General features: G+C 35.2%; 4 protein-coding genes across 6 annotated transcripts in view; 2 read left to right on the plus strand and 2 right to left on the minus strand.

Annotated features, from left to right (window-relative positions):
* Positions 1-341: 341 nt before the first annotated feature.
* Positions 342-2,805, plus strand: LOC143913475 (uncharacterized). The gene is made up of 3 exons (XM_077433301.1): positions 342-497; positions 576-809; positions 929-2,805. The coding sequence occupies exons 1-3, from the start codon at positions 384-386 to the stop codon at positions 2,672-2,674; spliced, it is 2,094 nt and encodes a 697-aa protein (XP_077289427.1). The 5' UTR covers positions 342-383; the 3' UTR covers positions 2,675-2,805.
* A 3,029-nt stretch (positions 2,806-5,834) lies between these two features.
* On the plus strand, positions 5,835-14,044 carry LOC143913554 (uncharacterized). Of its 2 annotated transcripts, XM_077433422.1 has the most exons (4): positions 5,835-6,103; positions 6,177-6,452; positions 6,522-6,778; positions 12,784-14,044. In XM_077433422.1, exons 1-4 carry the CDS (start codon positions 6,005-6,007, stop codon positions 12,800-12,802), a joined length of 651 nt encoding a protein of 216 aa, XP_077289548.1. In that variant the 5' UTR covers positions 5,835-6,004; the 3' UTR covers positions 12,803-14,044. The 2 variants fall into 2 exon arrangements, with proteins under 2 accessions (XP_077289548.1, XP_077289547.1); XM_077433421.1 differs by lacking the exon at positions 12,784-14,044 and having other exon boundaries at positions 6,522-8,134.
* LOC143913531 (uncharacterized) lies at positions 9,758-12,492 on the minus strand. 2 transcript variants are annotated; one of them, XM_077433386.1, is made up of 4 exons: positions 11,974-12,492; positions 11,662-11,895; positions 11,483-11,557; positions 9,758-11,363 (listed from the first exon to the last, which is right to left on the minus strand). In XM_077433386.1, the coding sequence occupies exons 1-4, from the start codon at positions 12,085-12,087 to the stop codon at positions 10,260-10,262; spliced, it is 1,527 nt and encodes a 508-aa protein (XP_077289512.1). In that variant the 5' UTR covers positions 12,088-12,492; the 3' UTR covers positions 9,758-10,259. The 2 variants fall into 2 exon arrangements, with proteins under 2 accessions (XP_077289512.1, XP_077289513.1); XM_077433387.1 differs by having other exon boundaries at positions 11,662-11,802; positions 11,965-12,487.
* LOC143913579 (uncharacterized) overlaps positions 13,064-17,159 on the minus strand; it is a 346,453-nt gene continuing 342,357 nt past the window's right edge. Inside the window, exon 3 of the mRNA XM_077433459.1 lies at positions 13,064-13,225. The gene's annotated coding sequence lies outside the window, so the exon portion shown is untranslated. The remainder of the gene's footprint in view (positions 13,226-17,159) is intronic.

Here is a 17,159-nt window from a genome sequence, read left to right on the forward strand (position 1 = left end):
TACCTACCCCGCCTACAGATATTACAAAAAATAAAATAGTGAATTTAGCTAATAGTATTTAAATGTCGATGACGCAATCTTATAAAAGAGAAAACACAATTAAGCGCCTACCAACTAAAACTTGACTTGACACGGAGAAGAGAGAAATACTCACCTATGGGGTTATGATCTGTTTGGCTAACTTTTATTTAACAACAGATAATTATTAATAAATGGTCGGAAGTTTTGATCAAAATTTCTCCACACGCAAAAACACAAAACGGTGGTTTGTAAGCAAAGTTCCCATCACAAAGAAATTTATGCGTTTAACAGGTTGACCGCTGACAGCTGACAACAGTGCCTATACATATTTCGTTGACAAATATAAAATTGCCCAAGTAGCAATGGAGTGCAGACTTTGTCTGTGCTCTGCTCCAGCAGAGTCCTTTGTCTCCATACATGACGATCCTCATCCACCGCGTTTGGTGCAACGCATTTGGGCCTGCTGTCAGCTGCGGGTTAGTTACACTTGCTATTGCCATTTCTATTGTTAATTCGCTAGTCCTCGTAATCTTCAATTCCTTTCTCATTTGTAGGTTAGGAAAGGTGACCTTCTGCCGGATATGATTTGCCTTTCCTGTGTTAACAACCTGGAATTGCTCGACAGCTTCCGAAGTGCTTGTTTTCAGAATGACACAACGTCGAGGGTAAAATTAGACAAGTATTTGAAAGTCAAGCCGGAGGAAGTTTTGCTGAAAGATTTAATATGGGAAGATGAGTTGAGTGCTGATTTGCAACCCAACACTTCTAGTTCACCAGACGATGGCGAGGTAAGTAAATGGGATTTGAGTGACTTAGATCGATTAGAATTTACATGTAAAATGACATCTAATCACACTATTGATATGTTACGCATGTTAAATTATATAACGTTCGGTTTATTTTTTAGACCCCTGGAAGAAAAATTACTTCGAGAGACAATATGGCAGCAATAATCGATACCAATAGACACATTCTAGAGGAAGAATTACCATTACGAAAAGCTTTAGATAAGATATGCTCTACACATTCTGAATTGGAGCGTATAATAGATTTCCAAGACAAATTGTTTACTCATAAAAAAAATCTTGTGACACAGAAAAACACATTCACCCAGCTCAGTGCACATATGAAAATACATAATGGGATAAAGCCTTATAAGTGTGACATTTGTTCTAAAACATATACTACAAAACGATCTCTTAGTGAACATATAAATACTCATAGTGGACTAAAGCCACACAAATGTTATATTTGTTTAAAATCATTTATTTCGAAATCTCACCTCAGAGGACACATGAGAATACATACCCGGGTGCGGCCATACAAATGTGAGATTTGTTTAAAATCATTCCTTACAAAATCTGTACTCGGTGCACATATGAGTAGTCATACTGGGGTAAAGCCACACAAATGTGACATTTGTTCTAAGACATATACGAGGAAACGGTCGCTTAGTGAACATATGAAAATTCATATTGGGGAAAAGCCATATAAATGTGACATTTGTTCAAAATCATTCTTTTCCAAATCAAACCTTCGTTCACACATGGTTACTCATACTAAGGTAAAGCCACACAAATGTGATATTTGTTCAAAATCATTCTTTGCAAAATCACAACTTAGTTCACATATGAATATTCATAATGGGGTAAAGCCACACAAATGTGATATTTGTTCAAAATCATTCTTTACAAAATCAAGACTTAGTTCACATATGGGTATTCATAGTGGGGTAAAGCCACATAAATGTCACATTTGTTCAAAATCATATACTACGAAACAATCTCTTAGTGCACATATATATATTCATAGTGAGGTAAAATCACACAAGTGTGAAATTTGTTTAAAATCATTCTTTTCCAAATCGAACCTTCGTTCACATATCGCTATTCATACTGGGGTAAAGCCACACAAATGTGACATTTGTTCAAAAACATTCTTTGCAAAATATCTACTCTGTGAACATATGGGTATTCATACTGGGGTAAAGCTACACAAATGTGACATTTGCTCAAAATCATTCTTCACAAAACCAAGCCTTCGTTCACATATGGTTATTCATAATGGGGTAAAGTCACACAAATGTCACATTTGTTTAAAATCATTCCTTAGAAAATCTGAAATCAGTGCACATATGGGTATTCATACTCGGATAAAGCCACACAAATGTGACATTTGTTCAAAAACATTTACTACAAAACGATTTCTTATTGAACATATCAATACTCATATTGGGGTAAAACCACACAAATGTAACATTTGTTCAAAATTATTTTTTACAAAATATCTACTCATTGCACATATGCGTATTCATGCTGGGGCAGAGCCATACAAATGTGACATTTGTTCAAAAACATTCTTTAAAAAATATCTACTCAGTGCACATATGGGTATTCATACTGGGGTAAAGCCATACAAATGTCATATTTGTTCAAAAGCATATGCTGCAAAACGATATCTTAGTGCACATATCAATATTCATAGTAAGGTAAAGTCATACAAATGTGACATTTGTTTAAAATCATTCCTTAGAAAATATCTACTCATTGCACATATGGGTATTCATACTGGGGTAAAGCCACACACATATGACATTTGTTCAAAATCATATATTTCGAAACAAAATCTTAGTGCACATCCATCGGCGGATTAAGCGTTGCGGAGGCCACAGGCGCAACGTAATTTAGAGGCTGCCCCCCCCCCCCCCACTTATCATAAAGTGACTTTTTTTTTAATTGTGAATTGTAGGTACGTACATTATAAGAAACATGTGTTTTATTTTGTATTTAAAATTGTTTAATATAATATAAATGTATTCACAAAACTTATACAAACTAAAAATTATATATTATACAATTATATAAACAAACATCTATTTACAAAGTTATACAAACAATCAAGAAAAAAAAGAAAAACATTTTAAATTGGTACTTTTCGACCTTTTGATGCCGCAAATTTATCTATTATGTTATCACAATCTAATAAATGCACCACCTCACATTCAATAAACAGCATCGATAAATTATTTAAATTGTTTTGATTTAACGAATTCTTTTAACTATTTTAACTCGTTTTAAAACTGAAACGAACGCTCGCCACTTGCATTGCTTATTAGAAAGCGTTAGAAATATTCTTAAAATTGTTTCAACATTTGGAAACGTTGATTTTAAACCTGCAATTAATAATTTATTATAATCGACAGGATTCGTAATATTTTCGCTTTTGATATGTGTAAATATCATTGTTATATTTTGAAATTATTCTTTCAATACATTCGTTAAATTTATCATGACAATTAAAAATTAAAAAATAATTGAAAATCTTCAAGTTAACTATCATAAATTGAGCTCCTTCAAGAATCTTGATACTTCTGAAATGAATGCATCGCAGATAATGTTATGAATATTTATTATAAAGTTTTCTGTTTGACTAAAATTAACTTCATCACATCTCTTTCCAAATTTCGATTTTAATTTTTTACGTCTAGCGATTTTAATCTTTTTTAATTTCACTGAATTCACTATAAATTCTGAAAGGGATTTTACCAATCTTGTTCCCAACAACAAATTGTGCTGCATGCAATGATTTATTTGTATCATTGATGCGCTGTAATAATTTATCCCACAAACTAGTTAATAATGCAGTTTCTTATTATTTGAAATAAACTGCCAATATTTTTGCCTCCAGTTTTCCCATAGGTTTTTCAAATACAGACGGACTGATTTTAATAAGAGCTGCTTTAATATTTTGATAATTTGATTTTAAAGCAAAACCAGCCTCTGCTCTAGCCGCCCATCGCGTACTATTTTTTTCTTTTTAAATATTGGTTATTTGAAATATTACTTAAAAAAATATTCCTTCGTCGAGTCGATGATGAAAAAAAAAACAAATTTGGAATAGAATAAAAATAATATAACGCCCATGAACAGGATTCCGCAGCATAGTTCCTAATTAAATTTAAAGTATGACTGGTACACGATATAAAGGTGGCTGTATTACAATGATGTAATATTCTAGCCTGCAAACCTTTGTATTTTGCAGCCATATTTGCTGCGTTGTCATATGATTAGCCCCTACATTTAGAAATAGGTATCGATATAGTTTATAAAATTTTTTAATATGATCTGCTCTAAATATTCGGATTCGTGTTTTTTAAAATATAAAAATCCAAAGAAACGCTCTTTTATACGCCAGTTTCATTCACAAATCTCAAGATAAATGTTAACTGGTCTATATGAGATATATCAAGAGTTGAGTCGACTATAATTTTTTTTTCCAGCGGGGGGAAATCTTCTAGAAGACACCACCAACGTGTGGTAGTGTGGGATTTTTACCCACTAAAACCCTCCTCCTCTTCAGCTACTACCCGGCTACTAATTAAGTATTTCTCAAGGGTGGCAGCCAGGATAGCCATCTAGGCTCTCGTCATTTTCAAAGTCCGACTTCTTTTCTCTCGATCGCGTTCTGCCTCTTCTTTCTCCTGCATGATGCATACTGCAAACGCTGTCCACGCCTCTGCACTCTCAAGCATAGCAGGAATCATGTTAGTCGTCGTTAATGGGTTAACACCGAGTACATTTTTTTTTAGATTGGTTCTTTGTGCGTTCCATGCTGGACAATCCAATGCAGTGTGTTCAGCATCGTCGTTTTCTGCACTTCAGTGATGACATCCTGGTGTTGCTTTTTTTCCTATCTTGTGCAGATAGCTTCCAAAGCAGCCATGTCCTGTTAAAATTTGAGTTAGGTGAAAGCACAGCTCACCATGTTTTCTCCGGCTCCAAACCCTCAGGTCTCTGATGAGTCGATGCGTCCACCGACCCGAGTCGGCTATAATTGAATAGTATATTACTTCCCGAACTTCAGCAATAAGATATTTTTTACTTCACTACTCATTAAACTTACAAATTCATCATATGTACCGTGCGACAAATAATTATCATTACCGGTACCACAACTGCTGAATTTTTCTAAATGAGTTTTAATAAAATTATCAAATTCGGCAAGATACTCATGCAACTTGAAAAATTTCCTTTACGATTTTTTTTTTATAGTTAGTTTTGGACCATTGTGGCATTACAGGGGGAACCTAATGCGCCACAATGGCCTACATTTGATAAAGAAAAACATAAAATAAAAAGCAAAAATGCAAAGGCAGAAAAACATGATAAAATGAAAAATAAAAATAATACATAAGAAAGAAAAAAAAATAAACAAAGGTGTAAAAATCAAATAAACTAAATCCTCAAATCCTATTCTTAGTTTCACAATGAACAAAAAAATAGTACTGTTGCGTGGACGTAAAGAAGGGGCTTCCAGGATCGGAGAGAAAGACGCAGGACGGTTGTAGAAGTCGTTTATTGGTCTGCTCTCGTCGGTGCTCCAGGTCAGAATGGTTTCCAGGCCGAGAGCGCGCCAATATTTATACCCGTTTGGGCTCAACAACTATTAGTCGATGAGTCAGGCGATCCCATTGGCCACAATGCTAATGCTAATGCGCCACAATGGCCTATATTTGATTATGAAAAACAGAAAAATAAAAAGCAAAAATGCAAAAGCAGAAAAACATGATAAAATGAAAAAATAAAAATAAAAAAAAAACGAAAACAATAAATAATAATTGCGCACTGCCGACCAAGCCATTTTCTTCTGCACTGGCAATACTTCTTTACAATAACACACACACAACAGCGAGCGGTCCCACGTCTCGGCTATAACTAAAAAGAGAACTTGTTCTCTTAAAAAAAGACCTGTTGGCAACCTTAAATGTGATCCGTATTGACTGTGTAGCAAGCGCTGCATTCGATCAATATGCCATTCGAAAAATATGTAATTTGAATAACTCGTGCTTCGGTAAACTGCTATTCGAAGTACTCGCTTCGACCGACTTGAATTCGGCGAAATTACCCAGAATTGCCCGGTCCCACCTCTCTATTCTGACAGAGGAATAGTATTGTTCAGTTTTGACAGCGTATTGGGCGAAGCGATGGAGTGCAGGCTTTGTCTTTGTTCTGATCCGACTGTCTCCATCCACGACAATCCTCATCCACTGGCACAACGCATTAGGACCTGTTGCCGGCTGCTGGTCAGTTTCTGTTAACCTATTGCCATCCAAATTGGCTTCACTTAAATTAATCATCACTGCCACTCATTTGCAGTTGACAAGAGGTGACGGGTTACCAGATGCGATATGCCTTTCGTGTATCAATACTCTGGAATTGTTCAGCAATTTTCGAGACGATTGTCTACGAAGCAGCGAAACGTCGAAGCTGACGTCGAAAGGGTGTTTGAATGTGAAGACGGAAGAAGTTTTACTGGAAGATTTAAAATGGGAGGATGAATCACCGAATATTTGTAATGACTGGCAATCTAGTGCCATAGAAATAGGCGATTCCAATCAAAATATCCATTTGTTGGAAAATAATACATCTCTGGTATAGTTGCTTCTAATCTTGTTGTAAACGTATTGTATTCGTTTGTAAATCGTTCGTTTTATTTCACAGATACACGCAGGAAAGGTCTTCACTTTGGATGATTGCGGGGCAGTTGATGTTGGAATTCCATCCGAAGTGTCTACATTACCGATTATTTACCAATGTAATATTTGTTTAAAATCATTTCCTCAAAAATGTTATCTTGATAGACACACGAAACTTCACACGGTGGAAAATCCGTACAAATGTGATATTTGCTTGAAATCATTTACTCTGAAAAGTATTTATAAACACCTGAAGTCTCATAGCGGACAGAGGCCTAATGAGTGTAATATTTGTTCAAAATCTTTTTCGCAAAAAAGTAAACTTGTTTTACACATGACGACTCACACTGGGGAAAGGTCACACAAATGTGACATCTGTTTAAAATCATTTACTCAAAGTGGCAGTCTTCATATACACATGAGGTCTCACACGGGGGAAAAGCCATACAAATGTAACGTTTGTTTAAAATCATTCACTCAAAACAATTGTCTTATTACACACATGAGAACTCACACGGGGGAAAAGCCTTATAAATGTAATATTTGTTTGAAATCATTTGCTGTGAAAAGTTATCTGGGTATACACATGAAATTGCATATGGGGGAAAAGCCGTACAAATGTGATATTTGCTTGAAATCGTTTACTCATAAAAATCGTCTTGATACACACATGAGATCTCACACGAAACAATTAAAGCCGTACAAATGAGATATTTCGACCATGTAATGCAAAAATGGAAATTTTGGGGTGAGAACGCAAAAACACCCGTATATATCATATTTTTGCTGTGCAAAATCGACACTCTGTAAATAATCAAAATTCCGTGCTATGTTAATTAAGTTTCTTTAAAATTGTTACAAATTCAAAATATTTTTAATGCGAAATGAACATATTTTATTACTAGTTGTTTTACCCAGAGAAATGTTATAATAATAGAAGCGCCTTTACGAATAAATGAATTGATTCAATATTCTCCACTATATTGTTTCAATATTCAATGTCTCCACTACGGTAAAACGCATGGAATACAATCGGGGTCATCACATATTCACTACAGAAATTAACCCTTTGCCTGCGGCAATAAATATAGCGAACAAACCCTGTATGCGGCGGTACCTTTTTCGCGAATTTGGCAATCGAGTTTTCGACCTTAAATACAGATTTTAATATTTACTCAAGTAACCAGATATGTTAATTAACACAGAAAGTATTATTTTAAACAATAAAATACATAATATATCTCGTAGTTTTGGATTAATTGTCAAATAATCATTCTTCATAATTATATGAAGACGTGACGTCACATCAACGAGGTTTCAGTATAGTTCCACAAAAAACTAATTTTTGACTGGTATATATTCATTTTAAGCAAATTGAATAGATGCCATTCAACTCGGTAGTATATTCAACCAATTTTGAACCTTAAAACAGTTGAAATAGGCGCATATAAGCCTCAAAATCCTGTGCAAAGTTCAGAAATTCTATGGAAGACAGCCGCGCTAACAGACTTAATAAGATAAACAGGTTGCCCTAAAGCGCTAAAATGGACGGAAACAAGTAAACAAGATTGATAAAAAAATAGTGATAAAGATAATAATAAAATTAATACGAAAAATAAAAATTATATGATAAAATCTAAAAAAATTTAAATAATGAAACAATAAAAGTACAACATTGAAATTTAAAAATATATATTTATCAATAATTCAATGTAGGATATCGAGCGAGTAAAGATTGATTATTGTATTTTGATATACATACATACATATGTATGTTAATAGGATTGCCAACTGGTCTCTTTTTAAGAGAACATGTTCTTTTTTTCAACACAATTCTTTTGTTCTCTATCTTTTTTATATTACACCCATAATAACCTTTTTTTAAATTTTGACAATAATTTCATGCAGTCTATACTAAATTTTCTCTCACAAGATACGACGTGAGTGGAGAGGCAATTTAAAGATAATGTTGAAAAATATTTCAAAAATGAAAACTTTAAAAATATGATTTCCTGTCTCAAATGGATAGAATATTTAAAAATAAATACTATTGAGTTTCAATCGAAATTATTAAAAAATTATCACTTTTTTTGCAATACCTGGCCAAAATGCCAATTTAGAAAGAATATTTTAGATGATCGGCAGACAGTAGACTAAAGAAAGAAATAAGTTGAAAATTTTCACTGTCCGGGGTATTTTAAGCGTAGTATATAATTACAAAAATTATTTCATGTGTAGAACTTTATAAAGAAATAAAAGACAATAAGAAACTTTTGCACCAACTTGGGAAATTGGGAGTGAGAATGAAGATGATTAAATTCAACAATTAATTTTTAAGCGCACTCTTCCTGTTTCTAACTACATATGTATGTTCCGGTTATTATAAAAGTGGAATAAGTCATATAATATTTCGTTTGAGATAATTGGAGTTTTGCGTAAATTTGTTTTAAAAAATATTTTGATACCATATACATAAAAATATAGCCAGCAGCATAGCTCGGACGTTAAGCTTCTGCTTACCGTCAAGAAGGTGCCGGGTTCTATCCCTGAATGAAAATGAATTTTTTAGAGTATGCTGTTGGTCAGACCTGGATTTGTGACTCCAGGTTGATCGTTTCCTATCAGAGTTTGCCAATTTTCTCTGATTTCATTGTTGAAACGGTTCCGGAAAAAAAAATTGGCTAAAAATCCTTCCTACCTACTATGTCACCACTATTTGAAAATTTGATTGATGTACAATAAAAATTTATGTACAATTCATAGATGTCTCGTTAATTTGCGAGTTTTTTCAGTGTCTCGCAATTCAACGACTTATAATAAAAATGCTGTATTTGTATTTGTAATTGGCCAGGAAGGCGCATTGGGATTTACCTGTAAGGCCTTCCTGGTATATATGTAAAATAAAAAATATGTATACATTATGATTCTTTGTTATACATAGATACAATTTTTCCCGTACTGGTTGGATTTTGCGATTACCTTGCAAAAAAATGTATTTTTGGTAACTTAAACAACCGGCACAATTATAAAGAAAATTGTAAAAAATATATTTTTTTTGTTAAATGTTCTCTTTTTTTGTCCATGGCAACCCTACGTATATATTTAGATATTTTTCATATTCAATGAAACACTTTGTGATGATTTAATTATATTGGACTTCAACATACATATGTTATTTCAGGCTGCAGGTTGTACGTCGCTGATGTACAAGGTTACATATATACAATGTTTGAAGAAAATATATAATAATAATAGTATAATATGTATGATTTTTTTTTATAAATTATGCCTGAAATTGTTATAAATACAAAATAAAAGTTTTGGAAAAGCGAATTGGATTATTTTAACATATTGTCAACAAATTCGCATTGTTTTTCTTCGACACGTTTTAATTGTTTATTTATCTTCTAGTTAAGGTTACATCTATACTATTGCAAATCGACTTATAAAAGGTACATATGTACATACAACCAGTACTACTGCTGCATTTTCAAATGGAGATGTACCATTTAGAAAGAACCGTTGGACGCAAGATTCGATGACTTCATAAATAATGCTCATGGAGGAAAAGTCAATGTGGCACAGGTATGTAAGTTGAAGGAAATGAGAAACTTATTTTTTTCATGTTTCCTTTATTATTTTGGAAATTAAAATCATTTATTTATTCTCTGTGTACATACCTTCAATCTAAATACAGAAATGCTAAAAAAAAATTTATGAAATATAAGGGAACCAAAATGACCTGATTTGACGTAAAACGTTTCTATTCTTGTGGCTTTACCCAAGTATGAATATTCATGTGTGCAATGAGTAGATGTTTTCTAAGGAATGATTTTAAACAAATGTCACAATTGTATGGCTTTACCCCACTATGAATATACATATGTGCACTAAGAGATTGTTTCGTAGTATATGTTTTTGAACAAATGTCACATTTATGTAGCTTTACCCCAGTATGAATACCCATATGTGCACTGAGTAGGTATTTTCCAAAGAATGATTTTGAACAAATGTCACATTTGTATGGCCTTACCCCGCTATGAATGCTCATATGTGAACTGAGTTCACATTTTCTAAGGAATGATTTTGAACAAATTTCACATTTGTGTGATTTTACCCCACTATGAATATAGATATGTGCACTAAGAGATTGTTTCGTAGTATATGTTTTTGAACAAATGTCACATTTGTGTGGCTTTACCCCAGTATGAATACCCATATGTGCATTAAGTATATATTTTCCAAAAAATGATTTTGAACAAATATCACATTTGTGTGGCTTTACCCCGCTATGAATTCTCATATGTGTACTGACTTCACCTTTTCTAAGGAATGATTTTGAACAAATATCACATTTGTATGGTTTTACCCCACTATGAATCCGCATATGTAAATTTAGACTATATTTCCTGTTAAATGATTTCGAACAAATGTCACATTTGTGTGAATTTACCTCACTATGAATCAGTATATGTTTATTAAGCTCAGATTTTGAAACGAATGATTTTGAACAAATTTCGCATTTGTGTGGCTTTAACCCACTATGAATATTCATATGTGCACTAAGATGTTGTTTAGTAGTATATCTTTTTGAACAAATATCACACTTGTGAGGTTTTACCCCATTATGAATTTTCATGTGAGCACTGAGCTGGGGTTTTGACGTGGATAAGTTTTTCTGTGTCACAAGATTGTGTTTATTAGTAAACAAGTTGTCTTGGAAATCTATTTTATGGTCCAATTCAGAATCAGTAGACCAAATCTTATCTAAAGCTTTTCGTAATGGTAATTCTTCGCCTGGAATGTGTCTATTGGTATCCATTATTGCTGCCATATTATCTCTTGAAGTAATTTTTCTTCCAGGGGTCTAAAAGATAAACCGAAAGATATACAACTCAACATGTGTAACATTTTTACAGTGTGATTAGATGTCATTTTAAATGGAAATTCTAATCGATCCAAGTCACTCGAATCCCATTTACTTACTTCGCCATTGTCTGGAGAATGAGAAATGTTGAGTGGCACATTGAGTTGAGTCGAAGTAATTTTTCCTCCAGTGGTCTAAAAAATAAACCGAACGTTATACAATTTAACACGTGTAACATTTCAATACTGCGTTTAGATATCATTTTACATGTAAAGTCAATCGCATCCCATTTACTTACCTCGCCATCGTCTGGTAAAAGAGAAATGTTGGGTGGCAAATCAGCACTCGACTCATCTTCCCATATTAAATCTTCCACCAAAACTTCCTCCGGCTTGACTTTCAAATGCTTGTCTAATTTCACCCTCGACGTTGTGTCATTCTGAAAACAAACGTTTCGAAAGCTGTCGAGCAATTCAAGGTTGTTGACACAGGAAAGGCATATCATATCTGGCAGAAGATCACCTTTCCTAACCTGCAAACGAGAAAGGTATGACGATTACGGGGAGTAGCGAATTAACAATAGCAATTGTTCAAGTGTAACGTAACTAACCCGCAGCCGACAGCAGGTCCAAATACGTTGCGCCAAACGCGGTGGATGAGGGTCGTCATGGATGGAGACGAAGGACCCTGCTGGAGCAGAGCAGAGACAAAGTCTGCACTCCATTGCTACTTGTACAATACAATCTTTCACAATAACTATAGAACAAAAGATTATTTGACCCTTGATATTGATTGATTTTTTTCAAGAATCGCCCGTGCGAACAAAACAATTTTATTGTGAAAAAAGCAGAAAATAACGAGTCTCCAGTGCTCGCTTATGAAATAACCGTGAACGGGTTATTTGATATTTGTGAACTGTAATTGTGTATAGGCACTGTCACTGTTGTCAGCCGTCGTTCAATATGGACTAGTAGCGTACACACTGCGCGATTTGCACAGCGTTTTTAAGGTAAACGGCAGTGGCGTAGCTACCGCCCCCGCAGACCCCGCAATGCGGGGGGGGGGGCGCCGAGTCTCAGAGGGCACTACAAAGCGGCGCGCCTTTTTTACGGATTTTTTAATTTGTTCTGTCATCTCTTTGTAATATTATATAACACAATTTCCATCATTGGCTACTATTTCTAATGAAATACAAGATGATGATCTTTACTTATATATATTGCTGTCGGTTCCCTCATCACTGAGGATCGTGACTATGATGTGCGGTCAACCAGCTGCCTCCATTCAGTTCTAAATTCGGCCAGGCGAAGACTTGCTACCGTGGAAGCGCCCGTCGCTGCAGATACTTGGTCAGTCCAGCGTGCGGGGGATCTGCCTCTGGCTCTTCTGCCTTCGACGCTAATATATATATATATATTAGCTCCACGCTCGCAGCATAAATAGGTCAGCGCGAGTACCAAGAACAAAAGATGTGCACACGACACACTTCAACCCAAAACGTTTATAAACCTGTCAAGTCTCTGTGGTATTGATTTTTTAAAATAAAATAAAATAAAATAAAATAAACCAACGCAGCAACCTCCACTGGCAGAGTGAGCCTCTGGAGTTCATACAGATCACTTCTCCGAAGAAACCTCTTCGTACATACTGTGGCGGCTCGCTTATACGACATGGTCGAGTTTGGTTGCCTTCCTGCGAGTGGGGACCAGCCCGGCTGGGTTCGGAGAGCCGCTACTCACTCTGTCTTCAGCTGTCATATAATAAACACGTGCATTAACATGCCAGTCGTCTCATTCGTTCATCCTCCATACTGGTGACCCCCGACATCGAGCCACGCAGCCTCGATCAATTTCAACATGCCGCTCATCCCTGTCTCGCCGCGCCCCCATCGCCATCAACACAGCACGCCGCGGCCCGCGGGTGACAATAAACGTGCAGACACGGCTACCTACCTACCTACCTACCTACCGACGTCCAGCCACAACGTCGATGACAGGTGCTTAAAAAAATGGGGGAGCGAATGAGACGACGATCTTGACAGCTGGATGTGGAGTCATGCGCGATCCACTACACATAGAACGGTCATCCAGCACCACAAGACATACACCACCTCAGCACCATCATCATCATCATCATCAAGGCCCCGTCCGTCCCCACGAGCGTCGTCACGCCGAGACGGGCGGTAGCGCTACAACACCTCCACGAGCCACAACGACTCACAGTCCAGCTCGGAGTATCATCAACCACATCGATGCCCCTGCCGCCCCCGCCACCCCACCAACCGACATCAGCCTCGGAAGAGCGGCGCCGCCGCAGCATCGCATCGCATCGGCGTGACCATCGGACCAGCCACCGTCCTGCTCGCGACGTCACCGCCCTCGAATCTACCGACCATTCAGGGCGGTACACCTATGTACACAGCGGATGACCCACGTCAACAATTTTTTTTCTCCTCACGTAATAATTTTTTCTCTTTGTGTAACAATAATTTTTTTCTATTGTAAAATTTGTTTCTTTGTAATTTTGGTATCGCTGATGCTGGGGGGGGGGAGTGATGTGGCGGCTCGTTTATACGACATGGTCGAGTTTGGTTGCCTTCCTGCGAGTGGGGACCAACCCGGCTGGGTTCGGAGAGCCGCTACTCACTCTGTCTTCAGCTGTCATATAATAAACACGTGCATTAACATGCCAGTCGTCTCATTCGTTCATCCTCCATAATACAATAACCATTGTACCAAATTGAACGAAAATAAACGATCCTCTTTCAAACTCAACTGAATTTCCATAGGCCGGGAAACGGTCGAAACATTTCACTCGTCCTATAACCGGTGACCACCGACCACCTGTCCTATAAGGATATGCAAGTTAGATTTAATGATATTGTTGCGTAGGGGTGGGTGGAGGATTCAAGTAAAAGGCCAAAGTCGTTTCACAGCATTTATTGGTGATTAAGGAGATACACGCACTGGCAGTGCTCCGTCCAGAATGTCTTGATATCCAAACGTCCCATTGTTTACCTATTGTTATGGTCACGTACTAGATGTGCCACGGAAGTGTCCCACGCTACCGCTGTGGATTCTGAGAACTCTACCGGAATGCGACCCCGAGTTACCGCTACCCTCGCTAAGTGCATTCGGGGGAGATAATCCTCGAAACCAATTATAACGGTCACACAGTCTCTGGGATGCTACCGGCCTAATCCGATTGCACTTACTCCGCCGAATACACGTTTTATTTTTGATTTTTTTTACTGAAAGTTGCTGAAAATTATTTTACCATAAAATATATGTTACATTATAATATACACGTTTCTTCTAGTAAAATATAAATTTTATTCCACTTAATTGTGAAAGCATAAAATATGGCATTGATCGTCATCGATTATATACCTTTTTTGTCATAAATCTCGAGTCATCACGGGCAAAATACAGTTCTTACAATATACGTAGACTGCTTTTTAGACTTTTAATCGACTTTTCTTGCCAACGTATAAAATTATTAAAAATGACAATAATTGCGATATTTAAAATATAAAAAAAATTTATGGAATTAAATTGCCATTTACCCAATATATCGAATTATTGGTAGTGAAATAGGTATAAATAAAAAGTAAGTACATTCATAGTACATGGATAAGAATTTCATACACAAACATATATATCCCTCCAAGTACGTACGTAGCCATACGGCAACAGTATATGCAATGGCGAAACTAAATCCCCAGCGCCCCCACTTATACCTGATTACGGTTTTTTTTGCGCGAGTTTTGTCCCTTTGGATACGCTTAACAGATATTGATGTGCTACAGTGGAGGGAACAGCTACCAGAAACAAAGAGAGGAGTTACAATTTGCGGTTGAAATTTTTAACCAAAAATGGACTGTTCGAAAACGTAAGTGCATTTATTTTTAAACTTTTAAATGCCTTTCATTACTTTTATGAATACATTTATTATGTCAATGTGTAGTGCTATAAATGTACATACTTAGGTGCTTTCAAATATGTATTGTATAGCTATAATTCAATCCCAAATGCTTGCGTATCCATATGTCTACGCTAGTCTTTTCCCGTGTCAAATTATTTTGATTACTGTTCGATGTTTTTGATGTTTTTTTGTTATATATACACAAAATCTAACGCCAATTTTTGGGCCCATTTCAGATCTAATGTAGACTTAACTGTTGGAGACATATTAAATTTGTTAGAAGAACCTGGGACTGACGATGACGATTTGCTCGATATGGAGATGGAGATGGAAACGGATATATTTATTTGTCCTCCCGAATCGAACGTATTGACCGATGAAGACAGTGCCGAAGAAGATGATGGCGGTCTTGTAAATAATCTTAGTCGTCGTCAACTTGCTGCAAATGCAGAAATGCGAATTAGAGGGAGACAGGTCGGAGGAAACGACAACTTTACGAGCTACGATGCGAGTACAACACGCATATGGATTGATGGAGATTTAGATCATATATATTAAATAAATGTTTTCTTTTATGTAAATGGTTGCTTTTTATTTCTCCTTGGTCCTTCAAAGTACCTACATATATAATGATTATTTTTAAGGGTTTGGTATTGGTCAAATTGGTCAAAATTCCGATGTTTTGGGGTGTGGTATGTTTGTAACAATTCACCGAATTATTGTTTTTACTCAAACCCTTAGCTTGCAGGTATATTTTGTATCTGACAAAATATACTGATTTTATAAAAAAAATATATTGATTTTATGAAAAAAATAAAATATATATATATATATATATATATATATATATATATATATATATATATATATATATATATATATATATATATATATATATATATATGGGGTTATAAATAAACTAAGCACATAACTAAAGGCATCTTGGATTTTTTTCTTTTATCTAAAAATATTTTGGAGGGCAGAATATTCGTCTCGCGTATTGCGATCTGTTGTCGCGCGGAATTACTGACACGCCCCCTGTAACGACGAGCGTAGCCATATGGCTACATGGATTTTTACCTGAAAGCGCTATAATTTTTTTTTTTTATTATTTTTGCTTGATTAAGATGAATATTTGTCAAAGAAATATGGTTGAAATATTCTTTTATTAATGAAAAAAATCTCTCGTCTCTGGAGGGTTAATAAAAAAATGAGAGTAAAAATTGAAATAAAAATAAATATTTAAGCACATGTAAATACGTGCAAGTCAACGATTTTATTTTTAAGGTAATTAAAATAAGGTTAAAATAAACAAAGTAACGTTAAATTATTTTATTTATTTATGTATTCATAATCATTGAAAAGGTTGAATTTATTTTTATTCCCTTTCAATTTTGTAATAAACGTTATCTTTAAAAAAACAAAAATATTTAATAGTGATATTGTGTCTGGATTGGTATTTGGATTTTGATTTATGAAATTTCAATAATTAAATTGTAAAAGCGATATTCACATATTTTGCAGGAATAAAAACAGTTTTTCGAGTTTTTTGAAACGAACTTACGGGTAAAGGGTTAGCGCTTGATTATTTACGCGAATGTGGCTTTATACTACGGAAAAAATATGTTTTTACAATAATAACGAAAAACCGCATGGAAATAACCACTCATCCGATATTAAAATAATCGTCTTCTAGCACATTTTGAAATTAAAATTAAGATCATCGATAATATAATTCGACAAACTACTCAAATCCGCCATGCATATTTTGCACTCAAAAGGAATAAAATCTAAAGTAAGCAATTAATAAGAATTGAATAATAACTGAAAAATTTATTTGTATTTTCTTCAAGGTATGTATGTAATTTCAAT

This window comes from Arctopsyche grandis, chromosome 6 (assembly GCF_051622035.1).
Source record: "Arctopsyche grandis isolate Sample6627 chromosome 6, ASM5162203v2, whole genome shotgun sequence".
NCBI lineage: Eukaryota > Metazoa > Arthropoda > Insecta > Trichoptera > Hydropsychidae > Arctopsyche > Arctopsyche grandis.